Source organism: Lemur catta, chromosome 11, assembly GCF_020740605.2.
Source record: "Lemur catta isolate mLemCat1 chromosome 11, mLemCat1.pri, whole genome shotgun sequence".
Taxonomy (NCBI): domain Eukaryota; kingdom Metazoa; phylum Chordata; class Mammalia; order Primates; family Lemuridae; genus Lemur; species Lemur catta.
In genome coordinates, this window is record NC_059138.1 from 46,419,047 (window position 1) to 46,438,416 (window position 19,370).

The 19,370-nt window shown below is 32.5% G+C and overlaps 1 protein-coding gene across 1 annotated transcript in view; it reads right to left on the minus strand.

The window, feature by feature from the left end:
- The window catches only part of SEMA3A (semaphorin 3A), a 203,286-nt gene that overhangs the window by 65,912 nt on the left and 118,004 nt on the right, over nt 1–19,370 (minus strand). The window contains exon 6 of the mRNA XM_045564699.1: nt 11,949–12,068. Coding sequence (XP_045420655.1) covers nt 11,949–12,068 — 120 coding nt within the window. The remainder of the gene's footprint in view (nt 1–11,948; nt 12,069–19,370) is intronic.

Here is a 19,370-nt window from a genome sequence, read left to right on the forward strand (position 1 = left end):
GTTTATGATCCTTTAAGATAATGTTACCTAAGAAAACTATTCAGAACGTGAGTTTTTAAGCTCCTATTCTGTCATTGTTTTAAATAATCATAAATTAAAATCTTAAAGCAAAATGAAACATTCTTAGAAAAATTTATCAAGAGCCACAATTATTTGTAATGATTAATTAATTATAATTATATATGTGAATTTTAAAGCTCAAAGACTAGATGCAGAGATCTTTGCTATTATAACAGTTCAAAGTGTCAATTATCAAACTTGTGCTACATAGAAAAGAATATTGTTTCTGGTTTCCTCCCACTATGTATTCCTTTCTAACCACCACTCTGTTTTTCATCTCATTATTTTGTTATGACTTCCCTTAAAAATGTCTTTATAGTTAGGAATATATGTCACTGAAATAACAATTTAAAAATCTTAATCATTATCTACAAATAATGTACTGTTTTTCTGATTCCAACTGATTCCCATCTTTTTCCTCAAAACTTAAAAAAAGTTTCCAATTGCTTGTCTTTTTGAACTCTCTTCTACACATATTTCCTAAAAGAAGACTGCATATATTTAGACAAAAGACATCCTTCCTCATAAGTTGTCATGTCTTGCTATCATTTTATGGTGAAATCCTCCATCTGTGTTTGTGATATTAGGTCAAAAGCCTAAAAAATCAATTGTATCCAAAAAATCATGTTTCATCTAAAAGGAAATGGATAGTAGGGACTCCTCCCTTACTTTATGAGTTAAACAATGATTTTGAGACATAATGACATCTCAGAAATATATGCATTTGGTCCCATAGATGTGCTAAGACCTCTAGGGTTTTGAATGCGATAAAAAGTACTATAAATATTATCTTGGAGTATAGGGGTCTTACTCAATTCTGTTTCTTTTTTTATGGGTTCCTAATGGGTGCTCATTTCATGTAGAAAAGGGAAGTTGCCCAGAGCAATATGTTGGTAGCTAGCAAATGTAGCAGTTCATTCACTGTGTTATTGTTGCTGACATGGAAGTACTTAGAAAAGAGCGGTGTAGGGAAAGGAGGACAGAATGAAATTTGATGTGAATAACTGGGGTGGTTTATAAACAAATTTTTGACAGATAAAGAGAAACACTATTGGATGAGATAAGAAGAGACTAGATTTGGGGAAAGAAAAATACTCATTAAAAAAACAAAATAAGAAAAGATACAAATTGATAAACATTAATTGAAATGAACACTTTCATCTCTGCCAAAACTATCTAGTCTTAACTCCCCATTAATATTGTAACTATTTCACCTCCATCATATCCTATTACACAGTACCTTAATTGTTTTTACTGACAACCATATAGTCAGATATAAAACAGCAATCTGAGTATTATCAGAAATTAATATATTTTCCAACATTTTACAATGCTCTTAATCTGTTAAAAAAAAAACCCTTGAATATGTGTCACATGTAATTGACATTACAAATTTGAGAGTTAAACCTTTAGGTAGGAGACTTTATAGTGTAATTTGTGGACGTTTATTTCAGTTGTAATATTAATTCTATTATGATGATACATGTTGTTTATTATAATTGAGTGATGATGACAAAAATCTAATCAGGAAGTTATTATTAAGCATTAGGAATTATTCTTTTCTTTTCTCCCTTTATTCCTCCCTCCCTTTCATCTTTCTTTGCAGGTTCCTTCCAAACAGCTGAGTGCTTTTTACAAAAACTATTTTTTTCCTTTTTGTGATAACCTATGTTTTCCAATGCTAGAGAGCATTTAACAGTTCTAAGTAGTCAATCAGAATAGCAATGACTGACTCAGCTTGCACAGTTTCACTAAAGAATTATCAGAGGAAGTTTTATTTTGGTATTACCATCAAAGTATTCCTTACTAATGTACTAGTAACATCTTTTGCTTATGAGCTACGATCCTTGTGAGGACAAATGGTTTAGGAATTCATGAGTAGTTTACAGGCTGTAATGATAAATAAAGTTGCAGCAGATTTGTATAAAATCAAGATGACAAAATTAACAAAAACAACAATAAATTTGGTAGAGTTTGCAAACCTCCACGATGTGACTACTTTCTTCTCTAGTGCTATCTGCTGTATCACTACCAGATGACATCTGTACAACACACCTTCTAAGGTGGGCCTGCCAACAGTTTAACATTGTTGCTTCTATTTCTTACTGCCATATTTCTAGCTCCAGCCAATTTTTCCAAATGCCTTCTACAAATTGCATTCATTCAGGAATTAGTTAAAAATTAACAAGAAAGAAAATAAAAGCAGATTCAATTAGGAAAGAAAATTTCAGACTTTATGATTCATTAACACAATTATCTCAAGGTATCTCAAAGGCATTTATGTTACAATTTTATTATTTGTGCAATGATTGTTTGATCAGAGTTGGCTGTATTTACCTTGATACGATCTATGAAAAATGTAATTTTTCTCTCTTGTATTTTTAAAAAGAAATAAAGAGGAATAACACAATAGGAGGTCAATCGGTATAGCCTTCCTATGGCAGACAGCACTATCTCACTACTTTGAAAATTTCTCTTCAGTCAAAATATTTAATATGATTACTGTAAACACATAATGCCCAGTACCTTGTTGATTAATCCTAGCCCTATACAATATTCTATAGTTTGAATTTTTAATACTAGATTTCCTTTTAATTGATCTAAAAATGAGTACGGCTTTGTGGCAATACATGTATTTCATTTTCTGTCTTCCAAATTCATGTCTTTTTATTTTACTTATAAGATTGTTTTCTCCTTCTCCTAAACATGGGTATAATTTTGTCATTTGTTCTTAAATGTTTAGAAAACACATTTGATAACAAGCAGTGATTCTATAGCAATTAAGAAATTAAGTGGCAGTCAGCAGTTTGGTATCAGCCTTGGAATTATTTAACTTTTAGGATCAGTAAGATTAAAATTCACTAAACTATAATGGGTCATAACACAATGTATAACCCCAAAACACAACTGTGTAATTTAAATTTTAGTGTATGGTATGCTGGAAACACTGTGTAGATCTCAAAGGAAAAACTAAATCTGTTGTCACTATTTTGCCATACATATTTCTTGCTAAGACTTTTATAAAGATATAAATTGGAAAACTCTGTGATATTGAAGCTGTGGTATTTTTTTAAATCAGTGATTAAAATGAGCAAAATAGATTATTAGGACTTACATGAATACAGACAAATTTATAAACATATTGAAGAAACATTTTGATAGGTATTATGTTATTAGCCTATATTAATCCAAAAATTGCTATAATTTAACAAATAATCAGGCAAAGTAATAAAAACTACACTTCTAATGAAAAAAAATTACATCTAATTATAAAATTACTAACAATAAATTATAATTAATTTTCAAATGGATGACTTTATCTTTGAATCAACATTTTAAAAATAGTAACAGTATCAAATGTATAATGGTATACAGTTTAAAATGCAAAATGTGATGATACAAATGTGCCCTAGAAAATCAATACATTGCTGAGAACAGTGTGTGAAAAGCAGGGGCAGGGGTGAAGGGGCTTTGCTTTTGTCTAGTTTCTTAAGTCACATTGTGAGCCATCAATTCTACCTTGAAACGGTCCTTTAAGGACATCTAAACATACTTAAATCAATCCTCCTTACAAATATTATCAGGAAAACATTTTAAACCTTTTACATAGATAGTATTTTGTAATTTGTACTTGGATGATATAATTAGGCTTAGAACATTTTTAATGCCTTTTTGTAATTTGTAAGTCACTTAGCAAGAAGTATGCCACTAAGCTTCGAAAAATACTTTTTTGTTTTATGGAAGCAAAGGAGTAGTAGATTTATTTTCATGAAAATGAGCAGACATCATTAGGCAAGAAATCCTGTATGTATAGTAGACTCATTCTAAGGAAAGGGCATAGATCACTATCACTTCATCTGGTCTTGTCTTCCTTAAGCCATTTTCATTGCTTTCCTAGAAGGATGTGGCTGCTCAGTTTAGTGAGATTGTGCATTTTACTATGTTTTTAGTGCCTTGATATATTTAGGTATTTTTCTTGTCCTATTCTTTGAAATTCTTACATAATATTATGAAACAAGCTAACATCAATTTAGTTTTTTTTTAATACTACTAGTAGTAGTCACTTTTCCAAATTCTCATAACAACCAAATGAGAGAGAAACTATAATTATTTCCATTTGCAAAGCAGAAGTTAATCACAGACAGCTTACACCAGCTGTCTACAGTTGCTCAGCTAGTGCCCAAGACAGGCAGGCAGCAGGGCTCCAGAAACTCCACGCTGTCAACTACCATCCCAAAGATTATAGATTGATGACTCTTCATGAAAAAATTTAAAAGTTACATTGTGATACAGCAAGAGAAGTGTCCTAGATTCATAAATGTAGCCAACATCTTCTTAATTATTGTATTGCAAAAACTTTAATAATTAACCTAACAGTTTCTTTAAGTGGAAAGTATTATACTTACCAAAGCTAAATTAACACTTACAAAAACTCATTGTTTTGAAATTTAGCCTTGGTTATTGTTCATCACTTCATTGTTTCATCTGCTAAGTTTGCTAAACCCAATGTTTTAATTTACTATTTTAATACTAAAGCTAAATATTTTATATATTCCTAATGTACTAAATTCCCCATACAATGATAGTTATCAATCAAACAAAATAAAACAAAATAGCTTAAGAACAGATGAAAGGCATGCATAAGCTTCAGACATGTTCATTGTATTAATTTGCCAAATATGCATTAGGCACTCTGGATAGAGGGGTGTACAAATGACAGCAGCAGCAGCATCCACAGTTACCATAAGCATTTACCATTTTATTAGACACTGTTCTGATTACTCTACAAGGACTGTCTCCTGGATCCTCAGAAAAACAGCATGACCCTCTTTTAACTGTGTGGTAAACATAAATTACTCCCAAAGTCACATAAGTAATAAATGGGGGACCTGGGGTACAAACTGAAAAAAATGTAACTCCTGAGTTTGCAAAGAGATTCATTAAAGATCCTAGAGTATGAGGCAGGGTGTTAGGCCTTGAGATAACTACAAACATACATCTATGTATTCTTGGGGTTCAAAGGTGGAAACATTTAAAAGCCATTGGGAGAATGGTAAGGTTAAATTGAAAAGATAGCAAATTTGAGGACACCAATTCTATTTGATTTGAGCATGGTAAAGTTTAATATTGGAGAGGTCAAGTAGGATTAGATGATAAAGGACTTGACAGGCAGCAAAATCTGGATTCAATTCACTTGTAAGTTGAGAGACATAATGATTTTTGAATGGGAAAGTTTGGTGATAGCAATCAGTGCTGTATTTAGGGAGATATCTACCACTTGTATCTAAAAAAGTATATATGACTTCAGGTGTTAGGCAAGCTTATAAAGTTAAGCATAACCAATAACTCTTTTTTATTAAAACAAATTTTAATGATTAAAAACTGCACCCAGAATTCTCTGTCCTAAGCCTGCAGACATCATTTCTAGAAAAAATTATCTAATTTGATATTTATAAAAATAAGTAGCAGAATATAGGTTTTCATGAGTCAACATTTCTCTCTGACTCAGGATTAATTTCACAGGGCATCTGAGGATTACACTTTATATAATAGTGGAGTGAATATACAAACAAACATTTTATCATCGTGGAAACAAAGGTTACTTTAAAACTTTAAAAAAATTTAGATATATTACCTTTTGAAACATTATAATTAATATCTTCCACACTGAAGGTATTTTTGTCAAACCTACATTGAATATTTAATAATATTGTAAACATATTCCTTCCACTCAGAGTGATTAGAATGTAACAAGTGGCTTTTTTTTTTTTTGGTCAAAACTATCCATGCCATTAAAATTCAATGGCATTGCTTCCCGTCATTCAGCTTTATCTGGCTAAAATCCTTTAATTCCCCAGCCCCTGCTGTTGGGGAGCTCTAGGCTCATCACACTTAACCTCTGCCTAGGCTTCTCAGAATAGAATTTGTTTCACTCCATTCATAGCTTCAATAGTTGAGCAAGCCACACGCAAGTGCACACTGGTCTTTTACCCTGAGCACACTAATCTGATTGTTTTTCCACTCTACAAACTCTGGGTCAACAATCAAGCTGCCGCCAGAAACTAATTAATTTGCAAACAGGCTTCTGTTTTCACAGAGGGAAAGCTTTTGAGAGCCATGTCAGGGAGGCCGGTCACACCATGGTTACACGCATTGTCATGGCATCCACTTCTCTGGGTAAATCTCTTGCTTGATGTCACTGCACACAGGAACCCAGATTACCCAGTCAGCAGTAAATCCCTTTTGAGGCCCACAGAGCTCTGAATGTAGTGACTCTAGAAGAGGAAATTGGTATAGACAGGCTCTGTATTCATGAAACTGATGGTGAGACGAGAGAAAAATGTAAAAAAAAGAGGAAAAAGGAAGCTGCTTTTAATGTACAGAACTGTCCAAGATATTGTCTCATTCTGGAAGCTTTGATCAACTTTCGCTCAAAAAGTGGGATTACCTTAACAAAATGTAATAATGATGCTCTAAAATGTTACTTTTCTACTTTTATTCAACTGTTAATTCTGAAATAAATAATTCTAAATTTGTTGCTAATATGCCACATTTGAGAACTGCACTTTTTATCACATCATTAAAAATATTAAAATAACATATCCTAACAATTTTATTCAGGTACATTTTCTTAGAAGCCTGAAAAAAATAAAATCAGTTTCTAAGCATATTGCCACTAATGAATTGATTTTTATTTCAGAACTTTATTCATTTTTCCTCATTAGTAATTTCAAACAAAACCGGTTAAAAGTGGTAATGTTTCTTAGATAAAATGTGACATAGAAAGTAGGTCCTTAGAAAATGACATCAAATGAAAGTATATTTTGGTAACTTAGTTCTTTAGCAAAAAAGAATATATTTAGTGATTTTTAAAATTTATCACTACTTAGAAAGTAGAGTAGTTTCACCATGCATATTTATTTTTGGAAACATTACACGGCTAATGGATGTGCACTTTTTGTTAGGATAAACAATTTTTCTAGGTAATAGACGCATGAGAAAATAAAATATTACCAGGTTGTGTTTTGGTATAAATATGAATAACTATTTTGAATTATTACATATTCAAGTTTCAATATAATTTCAGGAAAAATAACCATAAATATTCCCATTTTTTATTTCTGTGACTCTATACATTGATAACCCAGGATTGCTAACTAATGGATACAGTGTTAACTCATAGAATATATAATTCAAAAGTTAAAAAAATACTGTATCCTTGTTCCTTCTTTGTTAGGCTACAGAAACTAAGAGGACCTTTGCTGTTGCTGCTGTTGTTTTAACAGAATCATCACTCAGCTTCTATAATATTCATCTGCTCAAATGACCATAAAGCATAAAGGGCTTTTTCTCCAAAGTCAGCAAAATATTATTAACTTATTTAAGCCAAAGAAATATTGCAAAATGGCATCATAAGAAGTCTGACATTATGCAAAACTTTTGCAGATAGCTCATTTTACTTATTAAAGAAAAACACAATTGGATACTCTGACAATTTTTATGTCTCTAAAGATGGCAGGATTGAAATAGTGTATTAAAAAGGTTGTATAAGTGATTTGAGATTAGGTATCTGGTACCATGCACTGCTAATTTGTGCATTCATAGTTTATTTGTAGTCATACTTCTTGGTTCTATTTTTTCTACAAATGCATCTTGTGGAGAAATTTGAATCTTAGGAGAACATGAAACATCCTAGTACATGACCACAGAGGAAGCTATGCTGATTCCAAAAAGGGCAGGCCATCATGGTATGAATGTTACAAGTGAGAGGAAGTGGAATGATGACTTGCATGCCATTTCAATTACGGAAAAAGGCAAGTGGGTTAGTCTATCTACAGGCACGATCCTTTTAGGAAATTCCACTAAAAGAAAACAGGTCTTCCTGAAATGAGTGGGAAGGCCTCACACTCCGGGCACTGTAATTAGGTCTGTTTGTGTTCGCCGGGTCTTGGCTCTCTCAAGGATCCATGTGGTTTCATATATTAAACCCAACTCTGGCTGCCCTTTCACCCTGACTCAAATATAATCACTCACAGAATGAGTCTGACCAAGTTTCCTAAGCATGCTCCACCCAGTGGAAGTGGGAAAAAGGATACAGAGATAATTAACATTTATTAAGTGCTTACTACATGCCAAGTACTTGCTCAGTGCTTTTATATATATAATCATGGTCATTCTTTTCACAAATATAATCCATTAAATGTAAGGGCCAAAGTCAAGGTAAAACTTTGCCTCATGCTAAGGACTATAGTCTGCCCTCCAAATTGAATATCATCCTGATATTAATCCAAAACATAAACAGGTTTGGAGAACAGTCTCCATCAAATAGAAAACTACTGCTGGCCAGCCATCCATCTGCTCTAATGAATGGCTAATACATACAGTAACTGGGTAGTAGTACTTTCATGCTAAATGTTAAGAAGTCATTACTATAACAGCACTATAAACTTGTTTCCTTACTAAGAATATACAACAGAACAATTTTACTTTATTTCCACATTCTTGGTAAGTTGAAATTGGAATTGAATTTTAAAACCACATAACATTGAAAGAATTTATGTAGCACAAGAAAAAGCAGTGAATTTTGCTACATCATGTCAAACCCATACCAGTACATTTCCTGAAATCAAAAGTTGCTCTAACCTCTATAAACTTTAAATTAGAGTTTATTATCAATGATGAGGGTTTTTTAGAAACCTGTTACATATTAATACTTTAAAAAAATCAATAGATTTCATTTCTCTTAAATTTCTTCACCTAAAAGTGTTATTCATTTCTAATATTTCCTGTTAAAACTGAATTTAAACTTTTATTGGCACTATTATATAAATGTAAATTTAGTAATTATGAAAGTAGCGAAACTCCATTTTTAAAAAATCTACATGTTTCAGGATCCAATTTGAGACAACTGTTTCTGTTTTTGTTTTTTTGCTTTTGTTTAGCAGGAACAAAAATTAAAGGTCATCTATAATAGGAAAATTGATTCTTCCAAAAGAGTTGAATTGTTTTGAGAAAAATAAGCCCTATGCCAAAATTAATTTTAATAGCCCATAGACCCCTGAAAAAAAATACCTTGTAAGGCTATGTTTTACTTGTGGAATACGGATGATTGTGTAGTCTCTGCTGATGCCTCAAAACTAATTTATTTTATGCACGAGTGTGTAAACATTATGTTTCCAATTTTATTCAGTAATGGTATTTAATTTCACGAGGCTTGTGATTCAGGGGCCCTTGGTTCTGTCTCAAACATGTCTGTATCCTCCATCTTGCAGCAGTTCTGGTTTCTGCACCCTGTCAGATGTAACCTTTGTGCTAATTTGGAAAAATCAGTTCTCACGTTTAGTGCTGAGAGACTGATAACCGAATTCTCAAATGAACTACACATTTTCAGAGATGAAGTACAGAGCTGTGGACAATGACTGTGTTTTCCCACAGTGTAAATTCTTCAGCCTCAGCTGTCAACATGTGAGTGTGCAGCATAAAGGCAGCTTTAACTTGACGACTTTTTTTTCTCTGAGGCCATAAAACTGAAATGGATACTATACTCTCCTTTATGCTATTCTATCTTCTAATGAGATTTTGTTTCTCATGGACAGTGAAAGCCTGTATGCCCTTTAGGGATCCTAGTAGATCAAAGTCTCCTTCTTGCTGAATTAAAAACAAACAAACACACAAATATTTCCCTCCCACACAAATATTTCAGTTTGAGAACAGAACAGATAGCAATGTTAAAAGAGGCTTTCTTCTACTAATTTTGACTCCACACATATTCTAGACTTAATAATTGACAGTGGAGATTCCAAAATTGTCCCCTGGGCTTTTGGAGTTTTACACACATCTCTCTCTTCATCTCAGCATCTTTTCTTTTTCTTGGTGAGGCTTCTACTTTCTCAGACGTTTAGACAGGTACCATGAGACCTCCTCTATCCCCAGTGGCAGGGGGACATTTGACTACATGGCCCATCCCCTTTGATGACCACAGTGTTTGTAGGTCACTCATAAATGATTTCAGGCATAATCTTCGTTTAAAACAACCATGGAGAAATGATGCCACGTTTAAAGGAAACATAATAGAATAAGAAATGAGGGAAGTTAAGAGAAGTGACTAATTTAAAGAGAATAAGCTAGTTAGTGACAAATACTTCGGGAGAGCTTGTCTAAGTGGAGACTGATAGAAGCTATCAGAAGTCATTAATGATCTGTGGAGGAAGAGTTTCCTCGAAAAAGACTGCTGGATGAAAGTCAAGTTGAAAGTGGCTAAAGGGAGTGAAACATGTTGAGGAAACAAGTCCTAACCAACCAGGTTATGAAGTTCGACATATAAACTGAGACTTTGTGGCAACCCATGATTAAGAGAGAAGGTTTTGCATGGGATAGGTGAGCAAGATTTCAGGTCAGGGGAAAAAAAATTAGTGCTAGAAAAGAGATAAAGACAGCAAACAAAATCTAGATTGGGTAAATTTATGACAGAACAGCAATGCAATTAAGAACAAAGGCAGAAGGGTCAAACGAGGAAGTAGGAGGCATGCTTTTGTCACTATTACATGAAAAATAATAGGACAATCAGAAATCCTATCACAGGAGGGAAGAGATGCTGACTCAGGTAATTTGAGGTATGTTTTATGTTTTGAATGGGCAGCTTTGAAGTATAGGATAGATCAGAAGAAATATTGTCATACAACTCATGCTCCCTTGAAATTTCAGTGAAGTCTAGAGGCAGCCTTGTGATTTTTCTCCAACAATCCAATGAAGTATAGAAATAATGGAATGAATTTTGGGTTTCTGAGAAGTAAGGCAGGAAAAACAAGTGTGGCAGAAGTTCAAAGACTGAGATAATCAATCATCTTACCAAGAACACAGGTGAACTGTAAACCATAAGCTTCATTCTTATTAATCAGTCATGTGAAACCAGGAAAAAGTTCATGGAGAGGAAATTAGGGATGGGGTAACTTTATTTTATAAGATTTAAGACAGATATAAATATAGACAAGTAATAATTAAAAATAACCATTATAAATATACCAGGGAACATTATAAAATCTTTGGTGAATGTGTAAATGAATAACCAAAGGAAAAAAAATCAAACTCTAGATAGAAGGATTTCTAAGGATTATTTAAAAATATGAATGAAAATAATATTTATTTACTTTAAGCATATACCTTTTGTACATTTTCTGCTATGCTGAAATTATTTATATACCAAAAAGAAAATAGAGAGTAATAATAATAATAAAAAGCATCTACTTGATCAAGTACTTGAACCAGTGACTAAAGTTCAGAAAACTGGGTTCCTGGTCTAAATCTTCTACTATTGGGTTACATAGGATACTGGCCTTAATTTCCTCACCTATAAAATGGGAGAGGGGGGTTTTAGGAAAATTAAAGGTAACTCAAATGAAATAATGATATTATATAAAAAGCCCTTTGAAATTTTGAAAATACTATTACTATAATGTTATTAGCACTGCAATTTTTTCTGATATTCAATAGTTTATATGATGATGATCTCAACGCAATAATGAGATATATGGATGAAGAAAGTACCACACTGTGAGATTTACTGTGGTGCCCTTGTAAAAAGACAGGGTTGGTAAGTCATCTTATCTTTTTCCATTGCCTCCCTTCCGTAGCTCCAGCCCAGATCTCTTTCTTTCCATAGCTAACTACTGAGAAACTTCAGTTTTGGCACAAAATAAATATTTTCCTGAATTTTTAATCTGTCTTTTCTCTTTTTGCCCAACTTTCTCACGCCCACAGTCATGAAGTCACCATCATTAGCTTAACAGCACACTAAATTTCAAGTAATATTGCATGTACTATAAAAGTTCTTCAGTGACTTAATACAGTTATACATGTCACAATCCTGGGTTCTTACACATGCCACCTACCATTGAGCCACCTGGAATCATGCTGTTCTGTCCTGATTGGGTGGTGGTGTCCAAGAGTTCGGAAGATGGCAAAGTCTCGCCCCATAAAATCAGCTGCAGTTCCAGAGTATAATTCTCCATCTGTGTTGTGACAAAATATAACCACATACACATGCTTTAATTCAATTAAGGCAAGAAAAACAATACAAACAAAATACAAGTTTGATGTTTTGACCATGCTAAAGAGAAAGCAGAAATGCTCTCTGCATCATTATCCAAAGCTACTTATATTTCATCCTACGTTCTTATTGAGGGGAGTATTTTATAATCACTGATTAAATATGTGACTACTCATTTAGCATTAACTTAGAAAATTTGTGAAGTCTGATTCAGTTAACATTGCTAAAACATGAAATTTTATTCTTTTCCACTATGACCAATGGCAAAATTACAAAATGCAAAATGCAAACTACATTTATTGTATCATTTGCTTTTATGGGTGTAAAGCTACTATGGTTCTAATATCCTCATTTAGCAGGGTAAAGTATAATTGTAAAATCTTGCCTATAGCTTTTATTTTAGTATTAGTTAAATCTTCCATACACGCTTTTTTTCAGTGGGATCTGACTTAATCAGATTTTGCTATTATTTAGAAAGGACTGACATTTTATTTGCAATAGCTTGCTTTTTATTTTTAATATATCTATTGGGGAAAGTGTTCTTATTTGGTATAAGCTATCATGCAGTCCAAAAATAAACCTACCACATGGCATCAGATATTACAGAAATATGTTTGAAGGGAAAGAAATTTTGATAAATCCAGGTCATAATCACTGCAATTCTAACTTCCATTGCTTTTTGACTCATTACTATTTAAATTGAGTTAACTCGAGGTCAAAGTTTAATAATGGAGGAATCATAACCAGATGGTAAAGAATAGAAGGAAAAAGACAAAAGGGAGGAAAAAGAGAAGTTAAAATTTACTGAATTCCACTCAGTGCTTGTCAGGCAGTCAGGCACTCGCTTGACACTTTCAAATTATCTCATTCAGCTCTGTCAACAACCGCATGACGTAAATAATGTTATCCCTATTTTACAGTTCAAGAAATCCAAGGTTGCTCAGCTAATGGCAAGTCAAGGTGAAAGTCCAAACCCAGGCCTGTTTTATCCCAAACCTTTTACACTAAACCATACCACCCTTTAATAAACTGAATTTCTGTTTCTTTGAAACAGAAAGTGCCTCATGTTAATTCTTCCAGAAAACATATAATTTACCTGCCTACTTAAGTGAATTATTTGAAAACAAAATAAAAATGATCAAATTTTCTTCAAATAAGCCATGATAATTACAGTAAATCATAATATTATCTGGTTGATTGTTTGGATATGTTAATGTTTTTGCATTCATTGATTTGGAAAATATTCAGAAAGTAAGGAGGGCGCAGATAAATTATAACTTAAACACCTGTATGGCATTAACATTTGTTCGCATCCTCAATTCTCCCTTGCAAATAAGGGCTTTACAATGTAAAACAGACATTCACAGTGGTCTAAACCAAAGCAATTCCTTTGTTATAACCTGTGTCTCTCTAACATGTCTGAATGAACTTGACTTTCGAGACCCTCTTGTATAGTGGAGAAGAGCTACATGGAGAAAATCACTGAGCAACAACAAGTTATTGCTTTCAACATCCACAGGTAGATATCTTGGACATTGAGTTAAAAAAGTGATCATTTATTTCAGATTGTTGTAACTCAAGATAAATAAAAATAATGATTAGATGATATATTGAGTACAAATTACTAGCTAAATGAATAGTTCTCCTATGTTATCCTAAATTGTCACAGTATGGTATCTTTTGGATTCAAAAGCACCTTGTATTCTTTTCACTTAATTAAATATCAAGTGCAAATCTGACTTGCGCTCACAAAAATACAATGCAGTAATATTTTACCTAACCACAAGGAAAAGAATTAACCCTTTTCTGGAAATGCAAAAATGCTATGAATACAAGCTATCTGTAAATTTCAAAGGTACCTCAAAACATTTACATGCCTCTTGTTTTCTTAATATTAACCTATATTCAAGCACTGTAATGTTTTTATTAAGGTTAATATTTTATCTTTTTACAAAAATTAATAAATAGATGTGATATATTTTTAAATGTCAGGTGAATGATTTTTTCCTTGTTCTGTGTGAATAAGAGCATGTTAGTTAAACATGTGTTGTGAAAGCAGCCTACAACAGTCATGCCAATTTCAAACATTTTCATGTTGGAACATCTGTGAGACAACGCCTCTTGTCTTTTTTACCCTAAAAAATCAATAGCATTAAATTATTAGTTGAACTTCAGTGCCTCTGAACCACATATGAGGTGATATAAATCAGAAAAAAACAAAAATAGAAAAGAAAAAGGTGAAACTGAACAATTTAGTATCAGAGTATAGTCAGACAGAGCATGCCAACAAGAAGTTTAATCAGACATATTAATAAAGAACATCATTAATCATTCTTTTTGTCATTTAGCATGCTTTAGGGTAAGTAAAATTCATAATCATATTTGTTATAAAAACTATTTAAGAGGGAGCATAAGTAACAAAACCAACAACAAATAAAGACTTTTACTTGGATATAAAAGGTGTTTGTTTCTCTTGTTCATCTGGTTGTATTATAACTTTTTTTATCCACTCTCATACTAGAAAGACAAAAATCAATACAAATGAATGCAAGGCAGAAAGAATGATTTTCTTTTGCATTTCACAATAGATAGGAAGGTCACTCAGAGAAAGTGGAAAAACTATTCAGGAGAAGAGCTAGTTACTCAATTTATAACTAAAAGAATCAAATTAAATAATTGACTTATAAACAAAAACAGTTTACTGTTTAGGCACCAGTTGCCTCCAACTATAGGAAATTACCTCCTACATGAATATTATTTTTGGCAAGAGTCAGAGTGATTTTCTTGAGCTGGAGGGTACCAGATGATTAGGTGGCCATGAAAGGCACATTCTCATATTGTCCATGTTCAATGTCAGTAGCTATTTCATTGCACCAGGCCTTAGATCAGATTTCCTGCTGAGATTTCTATGGGGAGTCTTATCAAAGATGATTGCTATAGATAAGGTATGACATCTTTGTTGTTTTTACTCAGAAATATAGGTGGTGGAATATCCTATTATTGCTTATTTCTCATCAAGCAGACATATAATATCACTTCAGAGTATGTGTCATTTAACATACTCAAACATTTTTGTCATATTAAAGACTTGCTACATTCTGTGGCTGTCTGAAATGATCTTAAGATACTTGATCATAAGAAATTTTCTATACCTCAGTTGGCTTATTTTTGGAGAACACATATTTAACAACAACAACAAAAGCCTACTTGTCAAATTTCTTTTGTAGTTTCTAGGTCATTTATAAAGTAATCAAATTATATGTTAATTTTTGAGCATAGCATTAACTTTATAATTTTCTGATCCTAAATATAGGTCTTATTGAAAATCTGAAGTAGTATAGTAGGTAAATGCTGTTCTGCAATGATTCAAATGACATTATAGTTGAGATACATATTTTTGGGCTTTCTACATATACTAAGCCACTATTGAAAGAAAATATGACATTTGTCCAATTTTATTAAATTGATGGTAGGATAATATACTCAAGGAATTGTCGTATATATTAAAAAGTGGTTGTGGATACTCTGTCCAAAAAATCCTTAAGTCTCTCTACCAAAAAATACCACAAGGGCAGTTTGATGTCTCAAAAATAACATATTGGACTCAGATAAATTAGTGCTGACAGATGTAACTAACCATCTAGAAACTGTCAAATACAAAAGCTGCTGTTTGAGTCTACTACCATTCTTTCTTAACTGTCTCAAAGGAAAGCATTCTTTACTGAGATGAACAAAAACAGTTTTGTGAACTGTGTTTCCACCATGGCTGAGTTACCTGAGAAGCACATATTAAAAACAAAAGTTCATATGTACTTTAGACTGTCTGTTCACAACTCAAAATGAAGTAAAAATGTGGCTTAGATCAGTTCATGTATTGGATTACAATTCCTAAGAAGGGTGTGATGAGGAGAAACAGAAGGCGAAAAAAACATTTCCTGATAAAATTGCAGTGTTACTAGCACAGGTGAAAAGTGTGACATGGATGTGAGCAAAAAATCAAACAAACCTAAAGACCAAGCCATTATGTTGTTAACACCTTAAGTAAATTCCACTCACAGAATGGAAGCAGAGTAATTAGAAACAGAAGGAAAAAAAAATTTATGTCTTTCTGTCTCTTGCTCTCTCTCTCTCTGACTCTCTCTCTCACACACACACACACACACACACACACACACACACACACACAGCATGGATGAAATCCATTCCTGGGGAATGGAAGGCTGTGGGAATAATTTTACATTATTATAATTATTGATCACTTTCTCTATAGCAATAAATATAATAAATTGACTTTGTTACTTATTTTGATCTTTTAAAACTAACAATTTGAACAGTTAATATGTGCACATGATATAAAATTAAAAATATGAAATTTATAAGGTATCAAAGATTCCTCCCTGCAGGCAACAACACACCAGTTTTTGTTTGTTTGTATCTATTTCACATGTATTCCAGAAATATGCAAGTACTCAACATAGTAGTATACTATTACATTGTTTTATTTAATTCTCACAACAAACTAGTAGAATTAGCCTGGCCATATCATTTTATATTCTAGGACATCGAGGCTCAAAGAACTTCAAATAATTTTCTCAATTATATTTAATTAATTCAGGGAGTACCTTGCTTGTTCTAATACCAAATGACAGCATTTTCTAGTATCAAATTATGCTCTTTCCTGAGGCAAGGCAGAATTCCAGCTTGAAGATAGAAACCTTGCCTAAAAGTTGCAGACCTTTGAAATACATACATCTCAATAATATCTCTTTGTGATGAAATATTTCTAAATTATTCGTGCTACATTGCCTGGAAAAGATTTCAATGAAAAAATAAAATTGACTCTCCCTTTCATGTCATGAAAATTAGTGCAGAAAATACTGGGTTTTATTCTTATATTGTGCTCACACCTGGCATTTATTCTGATCAGGGGAGTATCTGCTATCTTTAATAAAGACCTTTGAAACAAAGTCCTAAAAATATTTGCAGGTGGATAAAATAAGAAATATTTTAGAAAGAAATACTGGAGCAATTTCATATTGACACAATGACCATTATTAAAGAAGACTGGGAAAAATTACTGTGGTGATTTGAAAAACTTAGGGCATGTTATAGGATTTGGGGACTTAATTCAGTAGCTTTGTATTGCTCAGGAGAGAATTCATATTTTCTATAGTCTTCAGCTTAAAAAATTAGGGCATTTTGGAAAAAAGTCATACTAAACCTTGGTAGTTTTTGTAAACTAAATTTTTAAGCTGTCATCTGGCTTTAAAGTTTAATGCTGGTTGAAACTACTTCATAGTGGTATTGATGGTATAAAAAAATATTTGCTGCCAAGATCCATCTGGCCAGTTTACAGATGGTTTGAACCAAACCTGAAATTTTGTTCCCCAGTATTGAGGAAGAAAGCAGCCTGGAACCACCTTAAAATTTCTATCTTATGTGCTAAAATGAGAAGAGTGGATCCAAAATCTTTTGGGGAAGATAGGATTTTCCACTGGCCATTTTCTCATATACAAAGTACAACCTGTATATTTCTGAGACAGCTGTTATCCTTGTATGTAAAAGAGTCTGGGAAGTGCTGTAGAAAATATTTATGTTAAAAGGCTCCATGAAACTAGTGAGCATTCTTTTTATAGCAGTATAAGAGAAAATGCCAAGAAAACCCAACAAGGGGAATTCAATGTACTGTGAGAGGAAGAATTTATAGCATGGTTATAAAGGAAACAAACTGAATACAGGCAGTTACAGTTGTTGAATTAAAACAGAGTCAAGGTACTTTGAGGGATTTTGCCAAGTCTGGTATGTCCTTGTTCCTTTTTCAGTATCTTGCTATTCAACTTATTCAGAAATTAACTTATTTGGGCATGTCAATAAGCACTACATACTTCTGAAAGTTACAATTATTTTGCCCTATTGGATAGGTTAGGTCTGGCCTTCCATTGAAAGTTTGTTTTCTGAAATGCCTGTTGTTCTTAGCCACACATCCTCTCCTTGACTCACTGAACTTTCCTCATTCTCTTTGCCTTTTCAGAAACCTATATAGCTTTTTCAAAGAAATTCTAATATAAAACCAAAAACCATGGAGTTTCATATTCTTTGCAGACTTTGTGTGGTTGCATACCATATGAACTATGTAATACCTACTTGTCATCATCCTTTCTCAGCAGAATATTAAAATAAATAATCAACCAAATCCCTATGGGGAAACATACCACAAATTAAAGCTGCTTTAGGCACACTTTTACATACTGCTTTTTGAGGAATATCTATCCCCTTTTTCAGTGTGCAATTTAAATAAGTATAGACTGCAAGTTCGAACAAGGTACAACTCCTCTTTGTTTAAGACAACTTTCAAATTTCAGTATGTACTCTTGAGGAAGTCATCCACATATAATCACTAGGCCATTTGTGAATAGGAAAATTATAAGTGTGTTAAATTTGCTGCATTCCTTCAAGTCTTAAACTTTTCTTAAAAAGCTGCATAAATGGATCAAATGGACTAAAATTGTCTACATTTGAAAAGCAATCGAGGAGATAATTCATGCTACAATGGTTTTATTCTTAACAGAACAGGATCAGTGAAATACACTGATAAAGTAAACACAAGAGAATACTGAGAAGAATACATCTTCATGGTTAATGCTGTAGTTAATGTAACTGGAGTTTATTTTCTTGAGTAGGAAAAAGTAATTTATAAAAAGAAAAAAGATACAAAACTTTAGAAACTTAAGACACATCAGCAAATAACCTAATTTTACTTTTTAAAACTTTAGATGTATTATTCAAAATGAAATTAGAAATTTTACATTTAAGAAGTTTTATTATCTCTGTTGTGCTATTATATGATTACTTTACAGAAAGAGAAACAAAAAGGCACATAATTTTTATATAATTGTGTGGAAAAATATATTCAGGAGCAGAATCTTATTTTGTGTGTGTGTGTGTGTGTGTGTATTTTAGATTATTGATATGCTCAAAAGTTAGAAAAAATAAAGAAAAAGAAAGTGAAATGAAAGCAAGAAAAAAATAGAAAAATTGCTTCATGATTGATCACTTTTTGTTTGTGTGTTTATTTAACCTTAGTATAGAGGTGGCTAAAGGGATTTGGAAAAAATTATTTTTCAATATAGACTAAAGTTTTCTTCAACTTCTACCTACTTCTATCTTCCTATAGCTATCCTTTTGAGCTATAACTAAGCATTCCCCACCCATCTGCAATGTTGAAAGAAAAGAAGAGGGAAGAAAACTAGAAAAGAATATGATT